This window comes from Aethalodelphis obliquidens, unplaced genomic scaffold (genome assembly GCF_003676395.1).
Source record: "Aethalodelphis obliquidens isolate GAN/ISIS:26980383/991018 unplaced genomic scaffold, ASM367639v1 scaffold57, whole genome shotgun sequence".
Classification (NCBI taxonomy): Eukaryota; Metazoa; Chordata; class Mammalia; order Artiodactyla; family Delphinidae; genus Aethalodelphis; species Aethalodelphis obliquidens.
In genome coordinates this window covers 5627609-5650413 of record NW_020838001.1, presented here as the reverse complement: position 1 = coordinate 5650413, position 22805 = coordinate 5627609, and the positions used below count along the sequence as shown (strand labels likewise).

Below are 22805 nucleotides of genomic sequence, written 5' to 3'. Positions count from 1 at the left end.
AGCGGCACCGGGGGGAGGAAAAGGAAATACACACAGATTAGAGTTTCCTCAGTCTAAGACAGTGGTGTGATCCCAGCAAACTCTGAAAGCTGGAGGGTGACCTTCCTGACACAGAAGCCGTTCAAGCACCTGTTGCCTCAAAACTCATTTCCATCCCCAGCAAACGGCCTCTGTAAGGGAGGCACCAACGCCCCCGTCTCTCTTACGCAGTCTTAGCTCACAGCTCTCTCTGGATCCTTCTGTGGACACTGTTTTCTCTTGTTTGGATGTGGACGTCTGCGTGGATTCCGTGTGGGAGTCCATTTCCATCCACATCCCACACGCTGGCTGCAAGAGACTGCTCGGAGGGGTTGCTTCCACTCAACCTCACTTTGTGAGGCCCGCCCACCTCACGATGCTCAGCCCCGAGGAGCGGGCAGCAGGAGACATGGACAGGGCCTGGGACAAACCCCACCATCGAGAAGAAATGACAGGGCGAAAAGTCAAGCCCCACTGACCTTCCAGAAAAACAATACTGAGGTTTCTCTGAGGAACGAAAATGATGCACTGGGGTTTTCCAGAAGTATGTAAAGTTTGCAGGAACTTTGGGTTAGGAATTGAGCCCTTGTAAACATGTAGAAATCTGTTTATCTCTCTCTTTGTGTCTATGTCTCTCTCTGTCTCTGTCTCTCTCTGACACACACACACACACACACACGCACACACACACACAGCTGCCACTGTATAACCTCCCCTGAACCCAGAAGCTAGAGGGATTCATTTTTTTTCTTAACCACGACCTGTCTCTCCTCCGCCTAAAACTTCCCAGGGGCTTCCTATCAGCTTTTTTGAATATCCCCAATTGTACATGTATCTTTATATCTAGAGTTCAGAAGAGCAATTTTTTAAAATGTACAAACCAATGAGGAAAGGACACAATTGATTAGGACAGAATTGCATGTGTCTTTCTAGGAGGGATCCTGGCTCCTAGGAGACACTCAGGACCAGTGAGAGGATCTCAGTGAGGGGGGCCAGGACTGGGGGGCGGTGGTGGGAACAGCCACCTTCGGGTATCTCGGGCCCTCATTACCTTGGTGCCTGGTATGTCATTCATTCATTCATACAAATTGTTAATGTCTACAGATTTGCAGATGCTGTTTTGGGCAGTGGAGCTGCAAGTGTGAACAAAACAAAGCCCTGCCACTGAGGGGCTTATCCTCCAGCGAGAGGCAGATAATGACCAAATGAGGAAACACCAATTCCATTCCATCTAGATGAGTGCCGTGGAGGAACTAAGGGAGGAGAGGAGAACGGGAAGGGCGGGCTGAGGGGTCTGTGCCATGGGCGCTAACCAAGGCCTTCCGAGGAGGTGATATTCTTCGTGTAAGAACGAAAGGAAGTGAGAGGGCGGGCCAGGGAGGAATCCAAGGGAGGAGGTCCCAGGATGAGGACGGAGCAGGATGGAGAGGAGAGTTAGGAAGTCGGCAAGAACCAGGACAGGAGTGGCGGTTGGCAGAGGGACGGGCAGCAGCCACTAGAGCCTTCCAGGAATGAGGAGGCAGCGCTGGGGTCAGCGGCCGGCAGCGTGCAGGGGGGAGGTCTACTTCGCTGGATTGAGCTCCACGGCTGGGGGGTGGGGAGGTTAGGGAGGATGGAGCAGGAATGGGGAGTCCTGGGCCCCCCTTCCCCACTTTGGGACCTAGCCTGAGGGCCTTGAGATAGAGAAAACCAGCTGCAGGGGTACTAGGGCTGCTGGAGGGCCAGGTGGTCACTGATATACAAAGGTCAAGCTCAAGGGAACCATCAGAGGCGAGCCCAGGAACCTCCTGGACCATTCACTGTGCCATATGGAAGGGCACAGACACTGAGTGGAAATCCAGGAAGGCCTCCATTGCTGTGGCCATGCCTGTGGCCCCAGGCGGCCACCCCACAAGCCTTCTTCCCCTCCTTCCTTGTAGGGAGGCAGAAGGTGGAGGGGAGAGGGGGGGAGTAGCCCTCAGCCCAGTGATGTGTGAAGCAACCTGAACAAGACAAAGGTCTGAGCATGTTAGCCTAGGCCAGGGATGTGGCAAAGAAGCTGTGCGTGGAGGGCCAACACTGCTGGCTGTTTGTTGCCCTGAGTAAAGAAGGATCTGAAGCTTTGTGTGGGCTCAGTGAGAAGAATGTGCCAGGATTGATTAGCAATGTCTGCCATTAGCAGAGGAAGGGCGAGTAGGGACCTTACTGCCACTTTTCCCAGCCCTGTCTGAAAACAAAGCAATGATACGTGGCTTCATGTTGAAGCCCAAGGCCCAACAGACCAAGGACAAGAGCAGCTCATGAAGCTAGTTGTGGGCATATCAGTACGGGGTGGGCCCTGGCCCTGCCATCAGGGACCTCAGACACCTGGGTCCTTCAGGCCTCCTTGGAACGTGGCTGCTCCAGGAAGAAGTGGTTGGAACTCCTATTTCACTCTGACCTCTTACTAGCAGAAAGACGAGGAAAGGGAAGAAAAGAGATGCTCAAGAAGTAGAATCCTAGTTCCCCTGTTCCTCCTGTCCTGCCCACCATCCCAGGCCGCAGCAGCAGGCAAGCAGGAGTGGAGAGGCAACTGCTCACCCACCTCCGCAAACCCGGCCAGAGCAGCTGAGAAGTTACAACTGGGGCTGGGACTCAGCTCCCACCCCCGTGGGTCATCTGGTGAAAATGGCTAATGACTAGGGAGTTGGGTCCAGTCGTGGGTGAGAGGCAAGTGGAAGGGAGGCGAGGGACCCAGTTTCTCGCCCCAAACCACACGGTCTGAAGAGCAGCGGAAGGCCTTTGCGGGGTGGGGCTGGCCTGCAGGACGTGTCTCTCTAGCACACAAGGGCTGCCACAGCAGAGAGGATTCTACTCATGTGGCCCTGCAGCAGGATTCCCAGCTCATCACAGGAGGCAAAGCACTTCAACCGGGCATGTGTGTACAAACACACACTCAGAGATTCTGGTTTACTAAGCCTGCAGTGGGGCCCAGGCTTCGGTATTCTTTTAAAATTAAACTCCCAGGCAGGGTTTAGGTGAACTTCAAACAGGGCCAGGAAGTAGAAATCCAGAGCAAGGAAGTGGATCCCAGGCAAGGTAGAACAGCTGCCACGTGAGATAGTGAGAGCTCCGTCCTGTGGGATTATGTAAGTGCAGACTTGATGGGGGTCCTCACCAGAGGACGCAGTGGGGGAAGCTGAGTGTCCAATTTTAAGATTTTGAGACCAGTCCCTCCCCTTTCACTACCTCGGTTAGACCGTTACACCTGACAGACCTCCGAGCCACGGGAGTCTCCGCGGGGATGACGTTTGCTAGCCCTTCCTGCCTGATTGATATAGAAAAGCCTCTCATAAATCTTCCTATTCCAACCCTCCCTGAGTGCCCCGCCCTGCTCCCCAGCATTCTCAGAGCAGCCAGAATGAGCTTCTTATCAACCCCACCCCGAATCATAGCTGGAAACTCTGCAAAGGCTTCCAAATTTGCTTTGGATGAAATTCAAACTCAAGATGTGGCTCCCGAGAGGACACTTGACCGTGCTCATTCCCCAGCCCAGCCACATGGCCTGCCCCCCTCCACCCTCCCTCCCAGAGCTGCCCCGAAAACTCCCTCCACTTGCAGGTCCCACTGCCTGCAGCGCTGGCCTCCTGCCCACCGGGCCTGGCCCCTGGGGCACCAGCTCGCCTCGGAGCTCTCAGCTGGCAAGTCTTCTCTGAACCACCCCCTCAAGAGTCCCTCGTCACCACGTTCCAACTCCCGGGCCTGGTGTCAGTGTGGCTGTGAATGATGGCCGCCTCCTGCCCATCCTGAATCATCTCTGCACCACGGCTGGGCTTTCACTGGTGAATCCCAGCCCCCAGGAGCCCAGCGCAGAGGAGGCTCCTAATACAAATGAAGAGATTCAGTTGGGCTTTGATTTGGGGGATCACAGATTCCCTCGGAGCAGCCTAAAGAATAACGGATGCACCTGCCAGAAAAGAATCTAAAGATCCTTTTCGATTCAAAAGCTCTGCACACAAGCTCTGAAGCCACACGTACCCACTAGTACCCACCCAGCAGGATGCCCTGCTCTCGAAAACGTCACCAACCGCAGTAACTGTAATTTTCTTTTTCCTCGAAAAGGAAAATGAACAGAAATTTCAAAATTGTCCAGGTAAGGCAGAAGAAGCCATTGACAATATAAGTGAATCTGAGGGTGGCAGCCCCTTTCCCACCTCGCCATCACCCGTCTAAACACCCCCCATGTCTCCCTTCCACGCTTCCTCCGACCAGCCCCAGGCCTCTCCCAGCTCACGATGAACCCAGAGCCGGGACGGCTCCACAGGAAAATCGTACCGGCCATATTCAACAAGTGTTAAAACTTGCCATGAGTTTCAAATGTTTTTCACTTGAAGAAATAAAACTAAAGATGCAGCACACTCCCCCCTTTTCCTCCTCCCCGCTCCCCGGGCAGCGGCCTCCCTCCCTCTATTTATTTGGAGCTATTGTTTCTTCCGCTTAGAAATTTACATGATTGGCATCTTGTTACACTCATGTTTTGCTACTTGCATTTCGAAATGAATTTATGACACAATTTATACCCGGAAGACGGTGAGCTCTGGGGTGGAAGGGATTCTGTGGGCTGTGCTTCCTGCTGCATTGGTTCCAGAACCATCTGTCAAGCACATGCGTGGATTCTGAGTCCCACCCCAGCTGGGGTCCCACAGTGGGCCCCCTGTGGGCTCCTCGGGGGCGGGGGGCGGGTGTCCACGTGTTAACCCTCCCGCCCCCAGGCGTACCTGCGACGTTGGCCACCCGCAGGGCTTCCTGGTTCTTGGGTGTCTTGGAGCGGTTCTGGCTGCGCTGCTTGCCCCCCGTGGAACGGGTGCTGCGGAGGTGGACCTCGGTGGCCTTGAAGAAGGCCACCATGAAGGGCTGCTTGTTCTGGGGCCCCTGCCGCCCGATCAGGCCTGCCAACTTGGGGTTGATGCTCTGCCCTAGACAGGAAGGAGTCAAATGCACAGAGGAGCGGTTACAGGAGAGGCGGTTAGTGGGAAGGGCTGCACAGACTCCGTTTCAGCCGAGGCTCGCGATCCATCCGCGCGCCCACCACTCGTCCATCGCAAGTGTGGCCTCAGCTCTGACCCTAGCCAGGTTGCTTTAGAAGCTTGGAACACGGTGCGAACCACAGAGAGAAAACTCCCTGGCCCCTGGGTGCGCCCACTGGTGGGGAAGGCGGCCAGGAAACACGCAGGGCAGGGAGCCCGTGGTGATACGTGTGTGGAGACAAACGGAGCAGGGGAGGGGTAGGACGCTGATGTCTGCAGAAGGACTCCAGCTGGTGGAAGTTCCACTCGCATCTCATTGGCCAAATCAGGTCATGCGATCCACCTAAATTCAAAGGGTGGGGTCAGTCCCGCTTGGTGCCCAGGTGGGTGGGAACAGTCACAAGCAGCCCCAGTGACTGCCACCTTCTGCGCGGAGGGACCTCTTGAGCAGAGAGGTGGGTAACAGCGAGGGAGGGAGCCACATGTCAGGGAAGTGGGCAGTGCAAAGGCAAAGGCCTGGAGGTGGCGGGGGCGCAGTGAGAAAACTGGCCTCCTCTTGGAGCAGAGACTAAGGGTGAGAGGGCCGGGGGAGTTCAGGGCAAAAGTGGTGGGCACAGCAGGGGGCAGAAGCAACGCAGGGTCCTGGGGGCATCAGCGAGCCCTTTACCTTTATTCCATTTACTCCCGCAACTTCATGTCCACCCAGAACCTCAGGATGCGACCTTATTTGAAAATAGCATCTCTGTAGATGTAATTAGTTAAGATCATACTGGATTAAGGTTGTTCCTAATCCAATGACTGGTGTCCTTGAAGGTCACGTGAAGACACGGAGATGCACGCGCACACACACACACACACACACACACACACGGCAGCCTTGTGAAAACAGAGCCCAAGGAACACCGACGGCCACCAGAAGCTGGAAGAGGCCAGGAAGGACTCTTCCCTGGCGCCTTTGGAAGGAGTGTGGCCCAGGACACCTTGGTTTTGGACTTGCAGCCTCCTGACCGTGACAGAATAAAGCTGTGCTGCTTTGAGTCCAGGACACACACCCTGTCTGCATGAGTGGAAACCACGGGGTGTTCGGCTGAGGAGTGGGCAGCTGCAATTGTTTGTAAAAGACCAACCCAGGCCACTGCTGGAGAATGAACTGCAGGGGGCGAGGCTGGAAGTGCGAGTCCGGGCAGCGGCGACGGAATAGCGCAGGAAGACGTGACAGGCACTGGACGGGGGGCAGTGAGGGCAGAGGCGGCCGGAAACCCTCAGACCCTCGATGGTTCATTTTGAAGTTCATCTTTAGAATTTATTTTATTTTCAGTGTCTCGTTTTGGAATAATTACAGATTCACAGGAAATTGTGATAAAAGTGTACAGGGAGGCCCCATGTACCCTTCAGGAGGTGGGGAAACCAAGGCGGAGGGTAGGGGTGGGGAGAAGACCTGGGAAGTGGAGGACAGAGGACGAAACAGTGCGACTGAGCAGCTCCTCTCTGAAATCCCCACCGGACGCACGAGGAAAACGGGCAGGGGACAGCAGGACATCCCAGCCCAGGCCTGGCTCCTGATCTAGGGAGAGAGGCAGCCTTGGAGCCAAGACGTGCTCTGGTCCGGGGCCCGCCTTCCTGGGTTCACGCCCCACCTCTGCCACTCAACACACAGATGCTCCTCCCAGCAGAGCTCTGCACGCCGGAAGTGCTCACTAACCACCAGCTAAGGGCAGCGGTCCAGGCCGGAGTGGAGACTGCACCCCGGGGAGAGCGTGTAGCTGGACAAGCAACGTGAGGACCGAGCCCAGATGCCCCGTCTCCACCTGAGAGATCCGGGGAATGCGGCAGAGGCTGTGCACGAGTGCCCGACGGGGAAGGATCTGGAAGAAGCTTGAACGGAGGAAGGGGGATGCCGGGAGGATGTGGGGCTCTGGGTTCTGGGGGAGAAGGCGGATGAAGCAGTCATAGTGTCCTGTGCTCTGCGGGCGGGTCCAGTGTGACAGGGGCCTAGAACAGGCTACCAGCTCTGGCAACGATGAGACCGTTGGCCAGTATATACTTAACATCACATCTGGTGGTGATAAGTGTTCCAAAGGAAGGTAAAGCAAGAGGACAAAGAAAGCCCATCTCACTCATGACAAAACAGCTCAGAGAGGCTGAATAACTTGCCCAAGGACACCCAGCTTGGAAGCAGGGAAGCCGAATCTGAACCCAGGGGAGGCTGCTTAACCACAACAAATATGGTGCCGGCAAGTTGGGTGAGAAGAGTCAGAGGTCAGCGAAAGCAGTGCTTCTGAAGGCCCTGGGCCCGTCCACATCTGGAATCGACTTCACCTGGAGCCTTCCAGACGGGCCAGATGTCCCGAAGCCCGGCCTCCCAAGGACCAGACCAGCATCGGGGGTTCTCTCTGGCTGTTTAACAACAAATGTTTAAAGAGCGAGCTCTTCCACTCACCACTACTTTACCTTAGTCGCTTTTAATGCCGGCTTTCCTGCATTCTTTAGTGGGGTTTCCTCGAGTTCACCCATCTATAATTTGAATGATTCTATAAAAGAAACCATTAAAGCCGAGCCCTTAGGAATTGCGTCCCCCCCGGAAGGCTTTTAGGGCAAAATAAAAATGCCTCCCTGAAAACCTGATCCCGTTCCAGATCCAGTAAACCCAAGCACTGGGGGCAGTCGCTGGGCATCTGAGGGAGGGTGTCTGGCTCGATCTGGCCACTGTCAGGACAGGCACGTCCAGGGACGCACAGCCTCAGCTGAGAAATGGGCAGACAGAAAGGAAAGAAGAGGGTCTCCAGGGGGTTGAAACCCACATCTGCTGCTGACCAGCCTGTGTGGGCTGAGAGAGGGGAAGTCACGTGCTGGGGCCTCCATTTCCTCATCTGTGAAATAGGGATGATGCCATCTGTCTCACCCATGCCCTCTTTTTTTCTACCCAACCCAATTTTTATTTAGGCAGCCGTGCCTTAGAGTGACTCCAGCCTGGCTATAGAGGGCAGGACCTGTGGCCTTATACGCGGCAACCAACCCTCCAGCTACAGCGACTGGTTCAGGAGTGGGCACGTGATCCAATTTAGTCAATGAATGGAGCACAGGTATCCTAGAAGTTTCCAAGTCCAGAGCAGCCCTCTCTTTCCCTGGACAGGATTGAGGGAGGAGGGATGGAGAGAGTCCCAGAAACAGCTACCATCTGGCAACCACGAGTAGACCACATTTCCAAATGGGGCTGACCTGCTGGAGGGAAGAGCAGAGAGACAAACAGACATGTGATCTCTGGTGGTATCACCGAGCCACTGGATCACACCATTCCTGAAGCTGAATTCTTGCCCCGGCCAGCCAAACGAATAAACCCCTTTGATTGTTCAGTCCAAGTTGCCATTTTAGGGTCATCCTTGCCCCTTTTTCAGAGGCTGGAGAACTAGGGAACAGGGTAGCAAGCCATCTTGGGCCTGGTAGAGAGCAGGCACTCACAGGGCAGGTACGGATCATTCCCCTTCTATCACCAAGTATGAGAAAAGATGAGAGCTTTCAAGGTAAAACTGTCACCACAACAGACGTTCACCTTCAACAAAAAACAGGGATACGGAAAACTACAGTGAAATATCACTTCGCTCCCACTAAAATGGCTAAAATAAAGGCAGACAAAAGACAAGTACTGTTGAGGATGTGGAGAGAGTGGAACCCTCTTACACTGCTGATGGGGTTATAAAAATGCCGCAGATGTTTTGGAAGACGGTTTGGCAATTCCTCAAAGAGTTAAACGGAGAGCTCTCATTCGACCCAGCAGTTCCATCCCTAAGTACGTACCCAAGAGAACTAAAAACATAGGTTCGCAAGTGCTCACAGCAGCATTATTCATAATAGCCAGACGTGGAAACAACCCAAGTGTCCATTAGCTAATGAGTGGATAAAAAAAACACGGTGTATCCAGACAATGGAATATTATTCTCCAGAAAAAGAAATGAAGTACGGATCCACGGTACAACATGTATGAACTCTGAAAACATTATGCTACGTGAAAGAAACCAGTCACCAAACATCCTATGTTGTATGATTTCCAGAACAGGTAAATCCATGGAAACAGAAAGTAGATTAGGGGTTGCCAGGGCCCAGGAGAAGGCAGGGAATGGGGGGAGTGCTAATGGATAGCAAGTCTCTTCTGGGGATGACAGAAATGTTCTGGCATTGTTGAGTGGGATGGCTGCACAACAAGGCGAATGTACTAAGAAGTACTAGACGGTACACTTTAAGATGGTGAATTCCATGAACGTGAACTGTATCTTAACTTTTGAAGTACATAAATTACAAAAAAAAACAGGAGTAGGAATGACCCATCAACCAAACCCCGGGGGATAGTTTTTGCTAATAAACAGTGTAAGGATGTCCGTCATAGTGCCCGGCACTCGTGGGCTCCTGAGGACCGTTTACGAGATGAACAAACGTCTCCTGTGCCAACAGTGGGGCGAGAGCTCACAGCCCAGCCAGCCCTCTCCACGGCCCCACGGGGCAGACATCGTGATGTCACTTGTCAAAGAGGAACAGGCTCCCGCGATAAAGGCCTTGCAGCAGGTCAGTGGTGGAGCCAGTATTCGAACCTTGTTCTGCTGGAAGCCGAAGTCTGAGCTCTCAGCTTCACACCAGTGTGTCCTGGGCTGCCCCATGTGCTAAAAAGGGGTCAAGGTTCCCCAACACAGGGTGGGAGCTGCACGTGAGCTCGGAGGTTCCCCTGGCCCAGGACCGCATCTCAAAGAGCCACCTGGAGGTGGAGAGGAGACAGCTTTCTCCCAGGCTGGTCTTCACCTCCCTGGTATTCCTTGAAAGGTCAACTATGCGACCACGGTCATTTGGAAGAATGTGGAAAGAAGGACCCTGAACTGAGTTCATCCCCCCGGCTTCCTCTTGGGGTGGGAGGGTTATAAAAACTCTGCCTGGTGTCTGCAACCGGAGCAAACTGCAGAGAAGAGAGTGGGCCCTGCTGTTCACAGCCCATTTGGGGTTCTAGAAGATGCACTGACCTCCCAGCCATCCCCGGGCACCAGGACTGGCTGCAGCATCTGCGGGTCCCAGTGCAAAGTGGAAATGCAGGACCCCTTGACCTAATGTTATTAAAAATCGCAAGACGGAGACAGCAGAGCATCAAACCCAGCATGGGGTCCTAGTACAGGGTCCTGTGCGGGTCACACACCCGTGAAGCCATTCCCGTCATGCACGTATAGACACACGGAAACACGTGTGTGCAATTCCTCATAACTGAGATGTGTGTCCCTGCTGATTCACATAAACCTGGGTTGGGGGCAACGTACTGTGGGCATCTTCCCTCGTCAATGAAACACACGTTGATCTCGTGTCTTGCGGCTGCAAAGGGGCCTCGCGTCTGGAAATCCCTTTGCCTCATCCTCTTCCATCCCAGGCTTGAACAAACAACTTGTTTATCCATTTAGCAGTTCAGTCAACGATTCATGAAGCCCCCTCTGTGTGCCAGGCACCGTGCCAGGTGCGGGGTGACAGCCCCCAGGAGCTGACCAGAGAGGGAGATGCGCTCAGGGGCAAGGGGGGACTGGTCAGGGGCCGGGTCACGCGGGGCCTCGGTTCATGTTCTAGGTCTGGCAGGGGGACGTGGCCAGAGTTCTGTGATGAGAGGCCCCCTGGGACTGGTGTGTGGCGAACAGATAGGGTGGGGAGAGAGGAAGCCATGTGGAGGTCCAGAAACCAGCTCCATCCCACCACGCCCTCCTCTGGACCCCCGTAACGCTCAGGGCGGCCTCTCGGGGCCCTGCACACATGTCGCCTTCCTCCAAAGGCTCAGCAACTCAGGGCAGGGATGGTCCCCTTCACCCACCGTCCCTGCACAGGTGAGAGCTCTAAGATGGGGCCCAAAGCACGTTCGCCAAGCAGGCGATCGCAAACACAGCCGGCCTCTCCACCGGGCACCGGGCGTTTGGGTTGATGATCCTCTGGGGCGCCGTCGTGGGCACTGTAGGATGTGCAGCAGCGTCCCTGGCTGCTCCCCAAAATGCATCCCCAAAATGTTTCCCGACCTTGCCAAGTGTCCCTGGGAGGCAAAACGTCCCAGGTCGAGAGCCAGGTGTTACATAAACCCTTCCTGAAGTAAGGCAGGCAGCAGAGACGTGCGAAGATATGTTACTGTGGTCAAGGTTTTCGCTGCGCAACCCACAGACAAAGTGGTGCTTTGTTACGACAGGATAATTAAATGAGGGGGTGCGGGCATGAAGTACCAACCAGCCACCTAAACAATTCACTCATCGATTTACCAATATTCCTGGCTCACACGCCCCGGGCCCAGCAAAGCTCTGCACCCTGGGGGTTACCACGGGGACAAGACAGGTCCAGGCTCTCGTGGGACGGACAGAAGGGAGGGCTGCCAAGTGAGGGGCAGAACATGATACAGTGTGATTCCACGTGGGAGAAAAGAAATTTGAAGCATATACCAACAGATGTGGATATGTATATACAGAAAGTTTATTTCTGTTTTAATACTCCCACAAAGGGCAGAGAAAGGTTACACTGGGGGAGAAGACGTGTGGGTTAGCTGAGAGAGGAATTCCTTTTCATTTTATGCTGTTACAATATAAAGGCTTCACTTAGCACTTGCAAGTATTTGTTTGGATTATTTGTATTTAAACCTCCAGAGCAAGCCACACTGAATAGGGAGCCAGGCCAAACGTATCAGGCAGAGGGGCTGAGGTGGGTGAATTCATTCATCTAGGCAGGAAGAAAAGATACGCGTAATATCTGAACAGAGGTCTGTATTTTTGAAAAAGATTTATATTCTAGACAAGGATTAATAGGTTAAAAAAACCCTGAAGGTTTGCCCAAGGATGGGATTATCCGATTTTGCAAATAAAAATACTGGATGCCCAGTTAAGTTTGAATTTCAGATAAATGAATAACGTTTGCAATACGTGGGACAAACTTATGTTAAGCAATTATTTGTTGTTTAATCTGACATTCAAATTTAAGCGTGCATCTGTATTTTATCTGCCAAGAGGTGCTCCTTAAGTCAGGATAGAAAGCCTTTCCTGGCCTGTGATGGTAACTGACCCTGCTACACTGTAGCAACCATGATGGGGTCTCCGGCCCACCCAACAAGCAGGTAACGACTCTGCTGATTTCTTCATCCTTAGGATTCATGGCTTTGCCTCTAGCAGAGTGAGTGCTTTGCTTCTGTTCCTGTTTTCTGGCTTTTCTTAAATCTTAGTTTTCAAATTAACATCTAGTAAAATTGACTTTTATTTGGTGTCCAGATCTGTCTGTTTTAATGCGTGCGTAGGTTCATGTTAGCACCACTTCTCTCAGGATACAGAGCAGCTCCTGCGTCCCAAAGAACTCGCTCGTGCTGCTTTACCTCAGTGCATCCAACCAGGGGTGAGCCCGCCTCCCCCTCCACCCCAGGGGACACTGGCAACGTCTGGAGACATTTTTGGTTTTCGCAACTTGGGGCAGGGGTGCTACTGGCATCAAGCGGGTGGAGGCCAGAGATGCTGCTAAACATCGTACAGTGCACAGGACGCACCCCGTCCCAACACACACACAGAGCACACCCACAGTGCCGAGGGGGAGAAACCCTGCTTTCTCGGTCACCCCCTCCCCGACTCCCAGACTCTCAACGACTGACCTGTTCTAATCCCTACAGCTTCGCATTTTCTAGACATTTCATATACATGGACGCACAGTCTTTGTCGTCGGCTTATTTCAACCCGCGTGTCTTTGGGATTCACTCGCGGTGCTGCATGTTTCACGGTCCACAGTGTGGATGCACGACGTTTGGTGGCCCAGTCACCTGCCGAAGGACACCCGGCTGCTTCCAGTGTGCGTAAGCGTGAACATCATGACGGACGTTCCCGTACAGGTTTCTGTGTGGACCTACCCTTTCATTTCCGTGACGTGAAGCAGAGGTGAAATCCTTGGTGTGGCCTATTCCCCACAGTCTTCGCACACTCGAGGTGTCCGTCGGTGCTGGAATCAACCCGCCTGCCATCTGGAGAGACCAGGGAGGCTGCAGAGCTGAGCCGGGAAGGTCCGACCCCAGGAGCGCGCCCGCCACCGTGCCCAGCCCCGTCCTGCCTGGCCCTCCTCCACCGAAGCAGGCTGCAAAGGAGACCCTTCCCAGCCTCCTGTGCCGCTCCTTCTAGGATGGGTGCTGCAGGCTCCTCCTAAAGAGGCAGAGAACAGCCTTCATCCGGCCCCTGCTCCCCTCCTCCAGGCTTGGGCACGTGGAGACAGCCACCTGCCAGCGGCGCTAAGGTGAGTCTCCAGACACGCAAGACGGGGGCCGGGGGAGAAGCCCTGCCTGCTGTTCACACTCCAACCAGGTGTTGATAACAACAGCCCGTGGGCCAAATCCAGCCCACCGCCTGCTTTTGCAAATAAAGTTTTATTGGACATTTCTCTTTCTCTCCAGAGAAAGAGAAATATGCGGAATCAAAAAAGAAAAAGAAGAAGAAGATACAAATGAACTTATTTACAAAACAGAAACAGACTCACAGACTTAGAGAATGAACTTACAGTTATGGGGTGGGGCGGGGGAGGGATAGTTAGGGAGTTTGGGATTGACATGTACACACTGCTATATTGAAAACAGATAACCAACAAGGACCTACTGCGTAACACGGAGAACTCTGCTCAATATTATGTAACAACCTAAATGGGAAAAGAATTTGAAAAAGAATAGATACATGTTATGTATATAACTGAATCACTCTGCTGTACACCTGACACCAACACAACATTGTTAATCAACTATACTCCAATATAAGATAAAAAGTTAAAAAAGAAGCTTTACTGCAACAGAGCTTTGAACACCCGTGCACATACGTACTGTCCGCTTTAACGCATGTATGTACTGCCGCTGTAACGGTCGAGATGAGGAACCTGGCCAGAGAGTGTCTGACCCGCGAAGCTAAAGCCTTTACTATGTGGCACTTCAGGGAAGGCGTTTGCTGACCTCTGCTCTAACCAGCCCCAGATCCACTGAATTCTAGACTTGTAAAGAAAGCCATAAAGTGTCCCGATGAGATAAGATGCCTTTACTATCTATTATTTGCCAATGAACGTATTCCTTGCAGAGAGGGTTCTGCCCGTTGTTGGTTCACAGCGAAGATTACTGAGTGTGTGCTCTGTACCAGGCACTGTGCGGAGCCCACCCCCTGCACCGCTCTCGGGCAGGACTACTGGCCCCACATTTACAGACGGGGAAAGCTGGCTCGAGGCTACGAACTTGACCCCCAAACCTTTGCCGAGGGAAGGTGGATGGAAATGCAGAAAGGAGAGATTGCCCAGGCATGGATGTGGGCAGCCTACGGGGGCCTCCAGGGGTAGGAAGGCTCCACCGAGGCTCTGAGGGGAGGCCCTTCCCAGAGGCGAACCAGGTGGGCAGGGGTGTGGATATGGGACTCTGGGAAGTTGAGCTGAGGACAGGGTCGAGCCAGTGCATCGGGCCACCACTGGCAGGCCTGGGTGGCCCGGGCAGAAAGAGCATGCCCAGTCCAGAAGAGCCCCGGAGCAGCCAGGGAGCACAAATGGGGCCTCTTAGGGAAGGAGGGGATGTAACTCGCCCAAGAGAGGGTGGCATCTTGGTTTTCTTGTGGTCTCTCTGTTTTCCAGGGCTAGAGCCATCGGATGCCCCTAGGAGGCCCACGGCATAAGAATGTTCCTCCTTAATTGTGCAAAACGCATTAATTCCAGCCACTTCTCCTGATGGACCGAGGTCTGAGTGACAAGTGAGAACGCAGTTAATACTTGTGACATCTGCCTGGCCCAGTTACCCAAGGCCACCGCAGCCGCCACTGCCCACCGGCCCTGGAAGGTCCCATCCCAGCCTCTGGGTCACCAAGGCCTCTTCTCTGCTCTCTTGCTTCGGCTTCTGGACGAACAGGATGTGAAGCAACCGCAAGGGCAAAGGCACCTGGGAGCCAGCTGTGCCGTGGGCGGGATCGCTCGCCAACCTCGGCTTTATGGAGCTTAGTCTCCGCAGCCTCCGCGGGCGAAGGCTCGCCCCCGGTCTCGTCCTCAGCTGCCGCGGCCGGCATCACGCTTGCACAGCATACGCCCTCAATCCTTTAAATGCCTCACAATCCCATCTGATCCCATCTGGGATGATCAAGAACAGTGATATGTGCTCTCGCGGGCCCCGGAGAGAAGCCCGAGGCCCTCTTTGCATGCAGACGTCCAGGATGTGCCTGTATCTGCCCTTCTGGAGGGAGGAGAAGGGGCCCTCCTGGTCTTGGAGCTCCGGGGGTGTCGAGCAGCGGCTGGAGGCCCCCAGCAAGGGAGTGTGAGGGGGGAAGCGAGGCCCCCAGGTCGTCTTCTTGGGTCAGAGAGCCAGGGCTGATCGACACCGCGGGCCTCCTGAGCCGTCAAGTGATTTCTTCTGTGGACAAGGGAGAGGAGGGGGACCCTGTCAACGAGGACAAGATGTTGGAGTCCTCGCCTTGGGAACAAAGGACTAGGTGCTTCTGTATCTGCAAAGACAATGGAGTCTCCAGCCCAAAGCAGTCTTCACCTCCCCGCCGCTTTGGGACGGACAGCGGCACTAGGAACACAGTGTGCAGGAAGCCCTCCGGAGCCATCCTCGGAACCTCAGAACTTGTCTTCATGGCCTCATCCCTGACCTTCAGCATATGGTCCCTTCACGGTCTGCCTCTTCCTGTGAGAATGTGAGCACAAGCCTTGTCCTATCCAAGCCGTAGCCCCGGTGCCTGCAATAGTCCCAGGTCCATCATAGCTCCACACAAATGTTTGTTGAGTGAATGTTTGTTGAGTGAATGTTTGTTGAGTGCTTTCAACATGGGCAAAAGGCTCTTGACGGTAGGAAGCCGGTTCTGACCACCAGGTGCGGGGGCTGGGAGGGTTCAGCATTGCTCTGCAGGCTGGGATCCGTCAGGCACCACAGCCAGACCCACAGCACTTTTAGGGACCTGGGAAAACGTTATAGTGTCTCTTAAAATCAGAAGAAAAAACATGAACTCTTTAGTGTTGGAGAAAATGTTTTCATTTTTAATCCAGCCAGGATTATATTCATCGTTATATCAAGATGGTCATAAACCAAGTTTTAACATTTTTGAATGCAGGGAGGACCCCCTGGCCACTTCTGTGATGCTGCCTCCTCCAGTTAGCCCTGTGGGAAGCCCACTGTCTTCCGGGTCCTTTTTCAAACTCTCTTCGCAGGAAAGGGGATGTGGAGAGAAGAGCCAGGCAGAAACCAGGATGCTAGAGGGTCCCAGGCTCTCTGTCTGGATGGCCCAGCCGTGCACCCAGCAGGGGCCTGTTAATTACACACTGCCCCTCAAGGTGTGGCCGCTGGTGACCACATTCCTCGAAGGCTTTCCTGCAATGAGCAAGTCTGGAGTCAGAATCTGCAGCCACGCCCAGGTCTACCCGGGGAGCAGAGTAACTTTAGTCAAGTTGCTTGGCCTTCTCGGCCTCTGTCTCCTCATCTGTAAGATGCTGGCCACAACAAACGTGCTACCTGGGCAGGGTCACTGTGAGAATTAAACACATCGATAACAGCAATAATAATATCTAACACTCACGAGCATGGACAGGGTGCCGGCCCAGGGCTCAGCACTTTTACATGAATTCACTCTTTTCTTCCTCCCAGCCATAGTTATGCCCGAGGAACAGATGAAGGGACAAGGCATCAGGAGGCTGGACCAGCCGTCCCAGATCACATGAGGCCGCCCCGCGGAGCGTCAGGCTATCGGGCGCTGGAGTCGGTGCAGGAGCCGCCAGAATGCCCCCACTCTGGTCCCGGACCGGAACTGAGCACGGGGCCTGGCCGGCAGCGAGGGCGCAGCTCTCACCAGCGCCGCCTACACAGCCCCCTTGCCAGCTGGCGAGCCCTCCACACTGGTGTCAGGTCCCCTCTGTTCAGGGTGCCTCTTCTCCCCTCTCCCACTGCCCTGGGGGTTCAGGGGGGCGCAGCCTGTGTGGCTTGGGAGGTGGAGGGGCTGCCTCTCCTCTTGTCCTCTGTACAAGGAAAGACAGCAGACGCCAGCCCTCCTTCCCGCGGCGTCCTGTCCTCGGAGATGAGACGAGGCTCCCTACTGGGCTCCTGACGAGCCCCAGGTGCCCGGGGAGTTTATGGGCTTCTCCCCACACAGGCTCGCCGGCTGGCGGAGGCCTCAGCTGCACCGCTCCGCTCCGCTCCGAGGGGCGACCAACAGGAGGGCCGCAGCTGGAGGAAGAGGGGACAGACACGCGCTTCCTGGGTGGTCTCAGGCAGCGTGTGGAGATCCGGTGAGCCGGGGCTCACCTCACGCCGCACCAAACATCAGGAGAGAGGGTCTGTGACGTCTGTGCCTCACTAAGCAAGCTGGTCCGAATTACTGTCATCAACATGCCCATTGTACGGGTGGGGAAACTGAGGCCCCGGAGGTGACCTGGCTGCATATTCTGGCAGGTGCCCAGTGGCTGCAAGATGCTGCACCCCGACTCAGTGCCCCATCTCCTCCCCTCCCAGGCGGGGCACTGGGAGCTGGGCACGGGTGCCACGCCCTGAAACTCCGTCTTCTCCAGGTGCTGTAGGAGTTTATATTAATGCTAGTAGGTGGTCCCAGGGCAGGGGCCAGGCTGTCCCTACAGGTAACACAGGGCTGGCACACAGTATGTGGGCATCAGCCGGCCCATCAAATGCACCCCAGAGTCCACGGACTCCCCAGCAGGCCTTGCTGGTCTTTCACCTGTGTAGGCATCCAACGTGAAAAGGTTCTGACCCAGGTTTAGAGCTGAATGGAGTTGGCCAGCCCAGGCACCATCTTATAAACAGGGTACCCCAAAACATGGGGCGGAGTGTTATCACTGGGCCAGACCCCAAGTTAGAAGGAGCCTGTGAGAAATGGCAGATTCTTGGGCCCATCCCTGGGGAATCGCCATCAGTGGGTCTGGGGGTGGAGCCCGGGAATCTGTATGCTCAACGTGCCACCCAGGGGGACTGTGATGGACAACACGTGGGAGAAACACCATGGAGGGAAACGAGTTCCCAGCCAGGAGCCTGTGGTCTCAGAAATGCTGGGCTCACTTGCTTCTTATCTCATCCCCCCAAAGACGCAAAAACTCATACCCTCAGTTGGCCATTGAATACCTTCCTCCTCCCTGACGGTCTGGGTGGGTGATCCTTCCCTGACCCGGGCAACCAGCTTAAACTTGCTGCGTCGGCGTGCACAGCACCTGGACAGGCCGGGTCTCAGGGCGGCGGCATCCATGCCCAGCCCCCAGGGCCCCACTTAGGAGGGGAGGAGATGGGGCCTCAAGTCTGGGGCATGGTGTCTAAGCCTTACCCTGGCTCTAGGCAGCATCCTGCGGCCACTAGGCTACGCTCCCCCTGGCTGGAGAGGGGTCCCCAGGCCTCAGCACCTCTCAGGGGCCCCAGTTTCGTCACCTGCCCCTCGGGGATGTTAATGATAGCATCTACCCCGCTGGTAACGGTGAGGATCACATGAGACTATGGCAGAAAGCACTTACTTTGTGCTTAGCAGCTGCCACACGCTAAGCAATTAAGCTCTTCACTTGCATGAGCTCATCTAATCCTTTGCAACCACCCTGGGAGGTGGAAACTATTATTAACCCCATTTTCCAGATGAGGGACATTAAGTGACTCACCCTGCGTCATGTGGCTAGAAACAGCAGAGCTGGGACTTGAACCTGGGGAGTCTGGCCAGCTCCTGAGCCCAAGCCCACGTAACCATCAGGCTGTGCCACGTCAATAAACACTGAGCCTCAGCCATGGGTTGGGGGGGAGCAGACGCTAGAGGCAAAAGGGGGACAAAGGCCCTGACTGTGGGGGAGAAAGGGGATGGCAGGCCTGGGCTGAGTGTCACTTAAGAGAAAAACCAAACCTGTGCCACGCTGAGCCAGAAAGGCAGGCAGGATAAAGGAGCACGTGACCCATTGGATCAAGTTGGCAGGTCAAGCCAATACCCACAAGTTCAGGGAAATGGTCACTCTGAAAAGGTCAATCAAGTCTCCCTTAGCCTCATTTGTGCCTCATCTCCACTGTGTTCCACAGGGGCTTTCAAGGACAAGCAAGAGTTGAATGATTCTATCGCCAAATAAGTTTGGAATTCTTCTATGCTGTATACCCCATCAGGAGATTCACAATGGACATCAGCAAAATAAAGGCTCTGATAAGTCCTGCAGTGAAACCCGTTTAGTTTATCCAACCTAGCATTTCTTGCACTTAACTGATCATGACTCTTCACGGAACACAGTTTGAGAAACTCTAGTATACAGCAGGGGCTGCAAACTCCTTCTGTAAATAGTATTTCTAAAAATAATATTTTCAGCTTTGTGGGCCATAGCGTCTGTTACAACTACTCAACTCTGCTGCTGCAGCACAAAAGCAGGACCAGGTGATACGTAAACCAGTAAGTGTGACTGTGTACTAATACAACTTTATTTATGGACACCAAAATGTGAATTTCCTATAATTCTATGTGTCACAAGATATTCTTCTTCTTAAAATTTTTCTTAGCCATTTAAAAATTGGAAAACTATCCTTAGCTCACAGGCACCCAAAAACAGTCTGGAGGCTGAATTTGGTCCACCGTGCATAGTTTGCCAACCCAGTATAGAGCAATGGGAAACTCCAGCATCTTCTAGGACCTCACTATAAAGTGTCAGGGGCATGAAAAGGGGAAGGTTTGGGGGGCTGGGGAGCCTGGGGGAGACCATCAGTAGAAAGAAGACCAGACTGGAAAGAAGACAAGTGTGGTCCTAAACTCTGTGGCCCCCTCCCACACAGCATGTGACCTTAGGCGGATAATTCTGGGGAAAAAATTATAAAATTTATTTACATTTTCCAAATCCACTTGGCCAAACCCAGCATTAACCACAGTAAAAAGAAGAACTAAAAGCTGGAACAATATCTGCAGCTCAAATCACAAAGGGCAAAATGTCCCTAAAATATAACGTAGAAAAAGACCGACACCCTATGCGAGCAATGGGCAGAGGAGACAGAGGTTCCCAGGGAGGAAACTGCAAACAGCATATTCGAGAAAGGGCTCAGCCTCGCACAGAGGAGAGAAAAGCAAAGCAAAACTACAAGATCCCACGCATCATCTATCGGATTAGCAAAGACAGGTACATTTGAGAGGCTGTCCCAACGAAGAAGGGGACACGGGTGCCCTCGTGCATTGCCAGTGGGGGCGCAAATGGACAGACCTCTCCAGAGGGTAAATTTGGCAATACCGATCAAAACTACAAACAGGGACTTCCCTGGGGGTCCAGTGGGTAAGACTCCGCGCTCCCAAAGCAGGGGGCCCGGGTTCGATCCCTGGTCGGGGAATTAGATCCCACACACGTGCCATAACGAAGAGCCTGTGTCCTGCAACTAAAAGATCCTGTGTGCCACCTAAACAAATAAATAAAATATTTAAAAAAAAAAAAAAAACTACAGACATGCCACTTTCAGGAATTGTTCCTAGACCTACACCTACTCAAGTGTCCAAGGACACGTGCACTGAGGTTCTCCACTGCAGCCCTGTTTATAGGAGCGGAAGATGGAAAAACCCTAGACGTCCATCCCGGGTGGACTGGATGAGTTACTCTTGGTGGTAGTAAAACAACAAAAACAACGACAACAACTCCTCCTCTCATTTAGGGCATGTGTATTATGAGCCGGGTCCTGTTCTCAGCCCTCACTACTCAAAGCACTGTCCAGGGACCAGCAGCCTCTGCATCACATGGGGGCTGTTTGGACCACAGCCTCCCATCCGTCCCAGACCTGCTGAAACAGAATCTGCATTTTCACAAGAGTCCCAGGGAATTCCTTTGTACCTTAGGGCATTATTTTTAAAACTCTTCCTGTATTAACTCACTCATTCTCAGAACAACCCAATAACCCAGGCTCTCTTATTACCCAAGGGTTGGAGGCGAGGAGTGCAGGCTCTGGGACGTTAGCGAAGTTGTCCAAAAAGTCACACAGCGGGTGAGCGGCAGAGCTGCATCCACTCCACGTGTATACAAAAACACAACAGCCTCTAAAGACTAAGGAAGTTCTGTAACAGTGGAAAAAAGACCAACCTCCGAGATACGTTGTCCGGTGAAAAAAGCAAAGTGAAGAACACTGTATATACTATGATAGTATTTGTGGGAGGAAAAAAAAAAAACAGCAGAATCTATACGTAATTGCTTAGATACCCAGAAGGCATCTCCGATCAGAAAGACACCCAATAACATGGAGATAGCTGCCGCTGGGAGGTGGAACTCAGCAGCTGGAGGAAGGAGGTCAGAGGGAAACTACTCACTGTTGCACACGGCTGTAACTTTTGAATTTTGAACCAGGCACATGTATTACCTATTCTAAAATAATTCTTCTGTAAACTGGTGTAAGGAAGAAGTTATCCACACCCTAAAGGCATCCCCACTTAATAAGAAATACGCTTTGGGGAAGGAGAAATCAGCACAGCCGGGCCCACCCTAGTCCCGCACGTGCTCTCCTGTCTGCCCTTCTCAGAAAAGATGGGCGTGGGGTGAGGGTGAGGGGCTGGGGGAGGGCGGGCGGACAGCGCTTTCTCCAAGTATCTGGGACTCGGCACCACGTTCAAGCTCTTGGAAGACGGCAATGCCTCGTATCAGTGTGGTGGTCCTTAACTGGGGCAACTGTGCCTGCATGGGACACTTGGCAACGTCTGGAGACGTTTTTTGGGTGTCACAAGTGGAAGAGGCTATCTATCTATCTAGTGGGTAGAGGCCAGGGATACTGTTAAACATCCAACAATGCCCAGGACACCCCAGAATGTCCTGTGTCCTGAGCGTGAGGAGCCTGCATCAGCACGCTCTGTGTTCGGGCATCCCCGGAGGCTCAGCTAAAGTGCAGCTTCTGACGCCGCGGGCCTGGGACGGGCCAGAGAGTCTGCATTTCGAATAGGGGGAGGCCACCCATGCTGCTGTGAGCAACGAGGCCTCACCCAACCCAGCTCTGGCCAACTGTGTAATCATCTTATGCAAAAGACGTAGGGACTGCTTTCGCTGTGGATCAAAAAGCTGGACAGTAAGTACTGATGGGGGAGGGGGCAGGGGAAGCCTGGTCCTGATGGAGACGAGCACGTGGACTGCCGAGATCCTCCTCGAGTCCACGGCTGCGGGCCGCACCGGCACGAGCTGGGGTGCTGGCGTGGACTTACCATCCAGAGTCTCCACCGAGAGCTGCAGGCCCAGGTTGTGCCGTGGGTTGACCACCCAGTGGTTGCTGGTGGCCGTGACGTCGAACACCAGCCAGCCCTCCTCCGAGGCCCAGAGGGTGCGGCTGTCAAGCAGAAACAGGTCTGACTCCCTGCAAGAGAGGAGAGAGACACAGGCTCCGGGTCAGCAGGCCATGGTTCGGGAGGTCTGCCAGTCCCCCCAAAGTGGGTTCATCAGACCAAGATCCAGCCATGGAGACCCCCAGGTAGCAGCCGTGGTGGGGAGACAGAGTGCAGAAGAGGTGTAAAGAGATACGTGCAGGAGACAGACGCACCGCTACGAGACCGATGTGCCCTTCAGATTCATTAGCGGGGATGCCAATGAGACAGAGCACAGGAAGGCAGCAATTACACAGCCTCCATGATGCCAGAAGTTTCAGGAAACAGAAGTCCCCTTTCGTTGGCTTATTCACCACTTGCCAGGCGCTGTCCCCAGTGTGGTACGCACATTCTCATTCAGTTCTCACAACCCTAAGCTGCGGGAGTACTATCATCTCCGATGAATCCATGGTAAAACCATGACATGCCCAAGGTCATTTAGCCGGGAAGTTGCTAGCCTGGGGGTTGGAGCCCAGGCAGCTGAGCACCAGTGCAAACGCGCCTCATTTCCACA

At 53.8% G+C, this 22805-nt stretch overlaps 1 protein-coding gene across 6 annotated transcripts in view; it reads right to left on the bottom strand.

The window, feature by feature from the left end:
- BMP7 (bone morphogenetic protein 7) overlaps positions 1-22805 on the bottom strand; it is a 90695-nt gene that overhangs the window by 6786 nt on the left and 61104 nt on the right. For 2 of the 6 annotated variants that reach the window (XM_027086918.1, XM_027086919.1), the window contains exons 3-4: positions 22136-22284; positions 4755-4952 (exon numbers count right to left, since the gene is read on the bottom strand). In XM_027086918.1, coding sequence (XP_026942719.1) covers positions 4755-4952; positions 22136-22284 — 347 coding nt within the window. Of the gene's footprint in view, positions 3859-4754; positions 4953-22135; positions 22285-22805 lie in introns of those variants that run through there. The other 4 variants (XM_027086920.1, XM_027086921.1, XM_027086922.1 and 1 more) reach the window with 3 other exon arrangements.